This window comes from Neoarius graeffei, chromosome 3 (genome assembly GCF_027579695.1).
Source record: "Neoarius graeffei isolate fNeoGra1 chromosome 3, fNeoGra1.pri, whole genome shotgun sequence".
Classification (NCBI taxonomy): domain Eukaryota; kingdom Metazoa; phylum Chordata; class Actinopteri; order Siluriformes; family Ariidae; genus Neoarius; species Neoarius graeffei.
The window spans coordinates 99,063,980-99,074,090 of NC_083571.1; the positions used below are offsets into that span (position 1 = coordinate 99,063,980).

The following is a 10,111-nucleotide window of genomic DNA, read 5'->3' on the forward strand; positions in this document are numbered from 1 at the left end:
ATAACTTTCTATGGATTTGCCCGCCAAGTTGCCGTAGCCTTGTCCACGGCTAACGTTAACACGTAGCTAGTTAACTTGGACACTGTTAGTTAGCATGTAAAAACGGAGTCACGCTAATATGAATAATGTTAACTTATCTGAAGTCCTTTCAGAAATATGTTTTAGCATAGTCTTGCCAAATAAACAGAATGTAGAAATATTTCTTTTCTAGTAGCATTAGCTACCCAGTATGATTTCGAGTTTGAAAAGTTTGCTACCATGTCAGGTGGAGTTTCACTAACTAGCTAGCTTAACGTTAAAACACCATGATGGCACAGCATGCGTTCATTTTGTGAATTCACGTTTCTGTCTTTGAAACAGCATTAGGTATTGTCAGCGTTATGGCAAATACAACGATGCGTTGACAGAAAATGTACTTTTAATACTTAAGTATTTTTAAAAGCAAGTACTTCAGTACTTTAACTTAAGTAAAAATTTGACTGGACAACTTTCACTTATATCGGAGTAACATTTGACCAGTAGGATCTGTACTTTGACTTAAGTAATGAAGTTGGGTACTTCGTCCACCTCTGGTTAGAGCCAATCAAACATTTAAGTCATGATTTCTATTGGGAGGGACCATTTTACTTCATAGTAGCACAGAATGTACTAAAGGCCTAGAGCTACAACGCTTGGCTTTCCATGGGTGTATTTCTTTAGCCAGTAGGCATGGATCATGTCAGTTGCACATTGCTGCCCATTTCTTGTTGAAAAGCTTCTGTTTTGATCTTGACTATTCTGTCAGACTGAATTATTTCAGGTCTCTTAAACAGTGAGCATGGGTGTTACGGTACAGTTCTTTCTCTCACAGCTCTGCTGTTCCAGTAATGTTGGTTTGTTTGTTTTGACAAAACAATCTTTCACAGTGAATAGTACAGCAAGCTCCTCGTTTCAACTGACTTTCTGAGGAAATCTCACCGGCAGACCATCCTAATGCATATCTGGTGGTGAGAGACTGATGCCCCAGGCCTTTCCCCGCCTGCAGATTGCATAAAACCATTGCAATATGTATGCCTTAAAATCTTTATCTGTTGGATTATCTTCAGGCATACCTCGCAGCAACCAGACCAATGAGATCTACTACTGTTGGAACAAAAATCCTTCATATTATGAGTTTAAAGCAAAGGCCTGTTTTGAATGATTTTTGTGATAACATGCTGTCAAGTCCTTTGGCCGACTGCATACTCCTGTACCGCTGCACATTGATGCAATTACCCAATCAGCCAATCATGTAGCAGCAGTGCAATGCTTAAAAAAATAAAGCAGATTTACATCAAGAGCTTCAGTTCATGTTCACATCAAACATCAGAATGGTGGAACACCGTGATCTTAGTGATTTTGACCATGGGGTGGTTGATGGTGCTGGTTTGAGTATGGGCAGATGGGTTTGAGCTGACAGGAAGGCTACAGTGACTCATATAACCACTGTTTACACCAATAGTGAGCAGAAAAACATCCCACAAAGCACACCACATTGAACCTTGAGGCAAATAGAATAAAAAGGCAGATGATCATACTGGGTTCCACTGAGGAACAGAAAGTCTGGGGACATTTTTCGTATGTCATAACTCGAAGAGATATATGGAAAGCCTGTAGAATTCAATGGCAAAATAATATACAGTTCGGTGTGCAGGTCACATTTTATTTACTGAATAAATTTGGACAAAACACCAAAATCAGTTACATTACAATCAGAGCATCTGAGGCAGATATCCCACCATGCATGCCCCCCACCCCTTCAAAACAAAACAAAGGGAAAAAAAAAAAGTCCTTCACTCAGCACCAACTAACGTGGGCAATTAATTCTACCTGAAAGCATTTAAAAAAAATTATATTATATTTTTATATAAACCTAATGCTTTTACAGAGGCAACTTAAACTCCTAGCAGTTAAAAAATAGAATCTGCAAGGATTTACTTTACGAAACGAAATGAAAAAACAACTTCCCCAGCCCTCCTGCTAGGCTATAGCATTCAAAAGGGTACATGCCATTAACTAGAGATCACAATTTGAAGTAACATTGATATACCACAAAACATGTCCACATGTACCTATTTAGAACATGATCATTTCACAGAACCTAGGCAGGCAGTAGAAAAGTAACATGAGGTACTGGAGACAGTGTAGTCGTAGTAACATCGTTTACCAAGGTGCGAAAAGCTAAATCAAAAGTAAAAAGAGAAGGGATGTTATCGGCATTGGTGGTGTGGGGCACAAATACTGGCACTTAAGTTCGATGGTTTATTCTAAACCTTGGGACAGTCTTTAATGCCAACATCAAACCTGTCCTGTGTCAAGAGTATTGTATTGCCTACAATATTTGTGGAAACAGAAACTAAGGTATAAAGAAAATCCTGCAAATATATTTAAATATAGTAGTTGTTACTTTAAATTAAAAACTCTTTCATTTCAGCAGAAGAATGAAATTAATTAAATAGATGCTAGTCTACAGAGATGGAATGGACCATTCGCTTGGCCGAGGAAGGCCAAACGCCCCTCACGTCTCAAGGCTCAAAGAGGTTCATTTCAAGCTAGAGGAGAAATAAGCAGCAATAACAGAGTAGAAGGAATAGCTTAATGCAACACAGAAAGCTGAGTTAATGCAGTCTTACGCAGATGAGAGAAACGCAAATAACACAGATGGAAGGGGGATCAAGCCTGAAAAGAAGAATTTACAAACTTATATTTTAATTCTACCGATAGCCGCCACATACATTTTATAGTATTGGCCTATAAGGCTATGAAAGAGCAGAATGATGTAAGTAATATACTTTAAAAAACATAATGAATAAATATGCAAATGCAGCCAACAAAAAGTTCAATACGTGGAGAAAATGTTGTCTACTTTGATAAATCAGAACAGGAGTGGTTGCAGTTTGCTTGATGTTGGTGTTGTTCTCCTTGGCTGAGGTCTCCTGTGCCATCATGTTTTTTTGTTTTTGTAGCTTAATATGACTTGAACACCCCATGAGCACCACTTAAAATAAAAAAGAAAACTCAACCTAAAGATAGTTATAAGTCTTGCTACATTACTGAACATTAACATTTGCATTTGCCCAGAAGCTCTTGCTGAAGGTGTTCCACACCATCAAGCCAGACCTTCACAGGTTTTCTCCATGGAATGGGAGATAAAGAAGATAAACACCATTGTATAAGTGCATTCTGTCATCTAAAACACGTGGCAAAATGTCTTTTTTTTTTTTTTTTGTGCTGCTCAGCTGAGGAACTGCTCCAACTCTTCCTCCATGTTGGCCTCAGGCACCATCTGGTCTGCTTCACGTTCTCCTCTGGCATAGGCAGTGCCAGCCTGGCCAGTGGCTGCCTGGAACCAGGGATGCTCCAGTATTTCACGTGAAGTCAGCCGTTCGGTTGGGTCCCGCCGCAAGATGCTGCGGATCAAGCAGCGCGCTTTGGGCGTCAGCGTCTCGGGGATGCTGAAGTGGCCACGGCGGATCTTGCTGAAAAGTGAGCCAGGTTCCACGTCATGGAAAGGGTAGCGGCCAACGAGGATGGTGTACAGCATGACGCCCAGACTCCACACGTCTGCCGCTTTGCCCGAGTAGCTGCCACTGGCGTTGAGGATCTCCGGGCTTACGTAAGCCGGACAGCCATGTTTGTCTGAGAGAGAGTCATCGCTTCCCTTTAGGAGGTATGTATCTTCTAAACTCTCCAACTTAACAAGGCTCCTGTGACACACAGAAAACAAAAAACAAACATTTCTTCAATTCTGGGAAGGAAGGTCCACATACACTTTTTCCTTTAAAGCTTACCATCGTTTAGATTATAGTTTGGTAATGACATCACAAGCTTTCATGATGGTACAAAGTAATGAAATAAATCACTGAAGAGGAGACCTCTCTCAAGAAAATAACCTTTCAGTTTACATTTTCATTTAAGCGCAATACTTATGGGATTTCGAGAATCATGCAAGCGAGCTTGAAACAGTACAAAAACAATGGAACAAGGAAACATGCATTCCTCATCAGGGTGAGTACAGCCACATACATAAACAGGGAAATCCCTGTATTTCCTCTGGAGTAATGATGCACAGGAAACAGGAATAAAAATCAGAAATGAGCTTTTCTGTTCAATAACCAAACTTGAAAAACTTACTCCGGTTGTCCTGTTGTGTTCGCATCTTCAGTAACCTTAAAACTACAGATGAGATATCAAGGCCACCTGACCTCCAACAAACCACTGTACTGTAAAAGTGAACAGAGCATGCACCTTTCGACCTCTAGCTCTGTTTCTGTTCGGCTGCCTACTCAAAATAACCCTCAAATAACATGCAGTGTACATGACTCACACCTTTACTGCAGAATGGAAAAAAAAACACACATGCTGAGTCTGAAAAAGACACCGGGGCAAAACATGAACAACCATTTCAATAAGTACAAGATTGCACATAAACATAAGGGCCAGTTTTCCAGGCACAGATTAAGCCTGCTTTTAAAAAAAACTATGGTGATTCACCACCAGCACCGCAATTTATTCCAAAACTAGACTTAATCCATTGGGAAACCAGGCTCTCGAGGTTTCCAACACCCACTACCATGGTCATGATCCTGGTCAGGAACCCAGCTTGGTCTGGCTGCTCTGTATCTAATCAAGTTCTCTCTGGCTGCTTGTGCCTATTCTCATCCGAGTGCATATGTGGTGTCTCATTTCAGGGCAAGGCAGAAGCACCTACGTACCTCCGGCAAAATTTCACATTCGTTAGTATGCCGTTAATCATTATGGATGTAACCCGTCCATCCCAGGCTACAGTGCACTAGAATGTTAAGGTTACTGAGCCTACATTTAGAACCATGGCCACAATGACTCCCTTTCCATGTGCTGAGCCACAGGAAAACTAGCTGAGGTGATTCATTTGGCTGAATGTGCTACTATCATAGCTTAAACGGGAAGACGGCCCAAAGTCATACACAGTGCTATGACATCAGCCTAATTTTAGAGGTGAGGCACATGGTCAGGCTACATTGTACATTCCTAATTTGCCTTAGTGGCACTCTGGCTTCATTACCCGACAATCACTGTGCCTGTGCAATATCAGAGGAATGATCTAAGGAGTATATAGTATATTAGGACAGAAAGGTACAGAACAGGAAAAGTACAGATGACAAGAAACCTGATCTCTGCATGCTCATGTACATCTAATGAATATTACTGATTAAAAATGAAAGCAGGACAGCATTGCTTGCTTTCCCTCTCTCTCTCTTTTTACCTTTCCTCGTTCTTAAAGACGAACTTCCTCAGCTTGAGGTCTCTGAGAACCAGGCCATTGTCATGGCAGTGTGCCACGGAGGACACTATCTGATAGAAGAGTCTGGCAGCCTCTTCCTCTCGCAACTTCTTGCAAGTGCGGACAAACGAGTGCATGTCTCCATGGCTCCTCTCGAAGAACACGTACGCCCGCGTGTCTCCAAGCAGAATCTCCACTATTTGGTTGATGTTCTGATGAGCACCCAGTACAAAGTAGGCAGCTAATGATTCTTGATATCGGCTGATATCGAACACCTGGAAAAAAAAAAAGAAAGGAGCGGTTTGTATTCAATTAGACACGGTCATTGATTCCATGAAAATTGGGTAGTTGTGCAAAGTTACTGTGCTTAGAGCCTTTTATACCCCTGGATTATTGGGCTTATAGATTTCTCCTGTTCTCCACTTCAAAAAAAAAAAAAAAGCCTCCACTTTGTAAGACAATAGAGGGGGATCAGAGACAAAAGGACTGCAACCCATGCGCCATCGGAAGGCAAGGCATACACCTCTGCAGCAAATTTAAGACTCCAAAACAGACACTGATCTTTGATGTTGCTTAGTAACAGGCACATAAAAGGGAGGTGGGGTAAATATAGCACACCGACGGTGGCCATCGGAGCCGGCCATCGGAGCCTTAAACCTTATCAAAGTATAAGCAGTATCGGCTGGCTCGTTGCCTATATGAATGAACCTTTGGTCCTCCCACGCTCACAAATCTCTCCTACTTTTATGCACCTGTCGTGCCACCTTTAGAAAATAATGACATCTACACGCTGGATTTTGATCCTGATGCATCTCCAGGCACACAGTCGCATTAATCATTAGAAACACCTACAACGCTCCTAGTCAGTGATTCTTCCTTATTAGAAAGGTCTTTCACAACAAAGCACATGCATGTCGGGCACAGAATGTGCAAGCATGGCTGACAGCACACAACACCATGGTAACATCAGGTTTGCCAACTGGACAGTGTCCTGTACTTAGTAGTTACCACCATATCTCAGGAGTATTAGGAACTGTGAGCATTTGCACGCACACACACACAAAAAAATGTTCAGGAAAAAAAAAAAAAAAAGAAATGCACTATGAACATCATGCATTAGGAAGTACTTATTATTCAAGCTTGGTCAGTTTGTGCTCTATATGGAGCCTCTTATTATTATTATTATAATATAATAATACATCTATGATTATGTTATGTCCCAAACAGAGTCCTAGTATGCTGTAGATTAAAATATTGTAGCACGTTATATATTTAGTGATGCTATGCATACTACTAATAAGTGCTCTATAGTTTTCTATTGTAGTGAGTAGTGTGCAGTGCAGGTTAGGACGTGGCACACGCGCTTTTTACCTTGCACACGAGCTCTTCCCCGCTGTGTAAGTGCACGGCCCGGAGCACGCGGTCTCCCTCCAGCGGCTCCAGTAAGAGGTAATTCCCGATGCAGGACACTCGGTGAGTGGAGTCCGGGCTCTCTGGAGGACTCGGGGAGCCTAGATTGGGACTAAAGCTCTGATTCGGCTCCGGAGTCCTCTGTTGTAGACAAGACAGCTCCTCCAATTCATGCGCTTTGTGCCTCGCTCTCCCATACCGTGCGATGTTAATGGGATTTGAGCGCTGTATGTTCATGGGTGTTATATGAGGTTTCTCCTAAAGCAAGGTGCGAGGCTTGAGGTCGTGGCTCAGAGGAGTCAGTTCGGACGAGAAAAGGTCTAGTCTGATACAGTATGTGCGGAGAAACAGTAACTAAGTTGCAAAACACATTAATAAAAGCAGCCCTTTGATGTGACTCACGATACGCAACACATCAATCGATTAGCAGCTGCACAATGAAAGATCAATCAGGTCTTTGATAATCGTGCAAGAAAAGAAGCTCGGGCTTGATTTTGAATATTCCGGATGATAAAAATAAAAAAAGTTACGCAGACTCTTCAGGATGAATGCTGGAGTTTTGCTGCAGGAAAACCGTTTCCACACAAGTGCAAAGATGGAGGAGAAACAGTGCTTCCCAAATTCAACACAGCGGTGTTAAATGCCCCAAGTGCTGGAGAGCAGAAATGCCTCGGCTAACGTGCGAACTAACCGGTCAGTGGTGTCGGCTTTCCTGAGAAAGGGCTCCGTTTCCATTCAGCGGCCTCCTCCTGCTGCTGCTGCTGCTTCTCCCAACTGCTCATTTCCACGCAGCTCTTCTGCTCGCCATCTGCTTCACTCGGGAAACGAGAGGAATCGACCCAAGCACCAACCCTTTATTTGTAACTCTCTCTCTCTCTCTCTTTAGGAGGTCCTTCTGTAGCTGCAATTTTGCTTAAGAGTATTTTTATTATTGTTGTTATTATTATTATTGTTGTTATTTATTCCGAAATGTCTTGCTCAGGATCTAGCGACGATTGAGATGCTGGAGAGGAAAAAGGGATGGCCGACTTTCCCAGGCCTATCCCTTATTTCAGCAAGGCATCATCTCCTGCGGTGTACTAACTACTTACGTGGCTGAGAATCCCAGTCCATTCAGTGCGAGGTCAGTCATCTACAAGTACACACTCCACCTCTCTCTCTCTCTCTCTCTCTCTCACACACACACACAGAGGAGGTGACTGACTTAGAGATAGCGAATGAACGAACGAACCGTTTCAAATGAATCACCAAAACGAACGAACCGACTCAAGTGATTCATTCATCTGACTCTTGTAGGCTATTATGGTCATTTTTAAGATTGTCAATAAACGAATTATCTTTCTTTCTTTCTCTCACACACACACACACACACGCACACACACACACAGGAGGTGACTGACTGACTTAGAGACAACGAACGAACGAATCGTTTCAAATGAATCACCAAAACGAACGAACCGAACAGTGATTCATTCGTCTGACTCTTTCGTCTTTTCAGCACTAGTGCATTGTTTCTCTGCTACATTTCGTCTATTATCGTGATAAAATATTTTAGTATAGTGCGAATGCTACTTTTAAAACTTAACTAGTCTATTATGGTCATTTTGAGTTCGTCAATAAGTGAATTTTTCCGGAAGTGCCGACTACGAATGAACGAATCCCAGTCCATTCAGTGCGAGGTCAGTTATCCACAAGTACTGTACACACTCCCCTTCTTTCTTTTTCTTTCTCTCTCTCACAGAGACAGCGAATGAACGAACGAATCGTTTCAAATGAATCACCAAAACGAGCGAACCGACTCAAGTGATTCATTCATCTGACTCTGCTACATGTCGTTTATTATCGTGATAAAATATTTTAGTATAGTGCGAATGCTACTTTTAAAACTTAACTAGTCTATTATGGCCATTTTGAGTTTGTCAATAAGTGAATTTTTCCGGAAGTGCCGACTACGAATGAACGAATCCCAGTCCATTCAGTGCGAGGTCAGTCATCCACAAGTACTGTACACACTCCCCTTCTTTCTTTTTCTCTCTCTCTCTCACACACACACACACGAGGTGACTAACTTAGAGACAGCGAGAATCGTTTCACATGAATCACCAAAACGAATGAACCGACTCAAGTGATTCATTCGTCTGACTCTTGTTTCTCTGCTACATGTCGTCTATTATCTTGATAAAATATTTAAGTATAGTGCGAATGCTACTTTTAAAACATAACTAATCCATTATGGTGATTTTAAGTTTGTTAATAAGCAAATTCTTCCGGAAGTGCCGACTACGAATGAACGAACGAATCATTTAAATGAACCGAACGAAGTGAATCACTCATCGAAGGGAACGAGAATTCCCGTCTGCTCTCGAGTTGCTCTGCACACACAACCAGCGAGCTGCTCAAACCCGCCCCCTTACGTCACACCCGGGGATCTCTGTGATTGGGCTTCCTGTTGGAGGCCGAATCCCACGCGCCTCCCTATTGGATACGACATACTGTAGCCTGAAGAAGCCATAACGTGTTCTAGGTATTACACTTAGATTGTATAGGGATTAGGGAGGCAGCAAATTACAAGGTTTAATAAAGGTTTAATAAATATAAGTGTGTAGGCATGTGAAATTAGTATAATCTCGGAACAAACGTTATCTGTCTCCACTCTGTGTGTGTGTGTGTGTGTGTGTGTGTGTGTGTGTGTGTGTGTGTGTGTGAAATATGCATGCACTGTAAGTGGAAGTTAGTGTGAAGCTCTTAGCATCAGCACTTGACCACTTCAGTCAATGATTAATCCTGTACAGGCTGCTCGCACATACAGCAGAATTTATTTCATGGCCAGATGGTTGGTTACTTCTACAAGTCTCAGAACAGTTTTCCGGACATTGGGCTTTTCCTCTATGAACAATCAAATAATCAGCAATATGAATAAGAGAACTATGAATTCATGATAATCAAGTGCCTTTTCCAGTCTAAAAGAGAGACAAACGGAGGTGGTGTACTGGTTAGCATTGTCGCCTCACAGCAAGAAGGTCCTGGGTTTGAGGCCGGAGAGGGCCTTTCTGTGTAGAGTTTGCATGTTCTCCCCGTGTCTGCGTGGGTTTCCTCTGGTTTCCCCCACAGTCCAAAGAAAGAAAGCACAACTTTATTCATCACACACTTGCGAAATTTCCTCTCTGCATTTAACCCATCTGAAGCAGTGAACACACACACATGTGAGCAATGAGCGCACACACACATACCCAGAGCAGTGGGCAGTCATGCTAACAGCGCCCGGGGAGTTAGGTGCCTCGCTCAAGGGCACCTCAGCCCAAGGCCGTCCCATATTAACCTAACCGCATATCTTTGGACTGTGGGGGAAACCGGAGCACCCGGAGGAAACCCATGCAGACATGAGGAGAACATGCAAACTCCACACAGAAAGGCCCTTGC

General features: G+C 42.5%; 1 protein-coding gene across 1 annotated transcript; it reads right to left on the reverse strand.

Moving 5' to 3' along the window:
- Nucleotides 1-1,660: 1,660 nt before the first annotated feature.
- Nucleotides 1,661-7,971, reverse strand: trib2 (tribbles pseudokinase 2). Its single transcript, XM_060917754.1, has 3 exons — nucleotides 6,653-7,971; nucleotides 5,264-5,556; nucleotides 1,661-3,725 (listed from the first exon to the last, which is right to left on the reverse strand). Exons 1-3 carry the CDS (start codon nucleotides 6,926-6,928, stop codon nucleotides 3,254-3,256), a joined length of 1,041 nt encoding a protein of 346 aa, XP_060773737.1. The 5' UTR covers nucleotides 6,929-7,971; the 3' UTR covers nucleotides 1,661-3,253.
- Nucleotides 7,972-10,111: the final 2,140 nt, after the last annotated feature.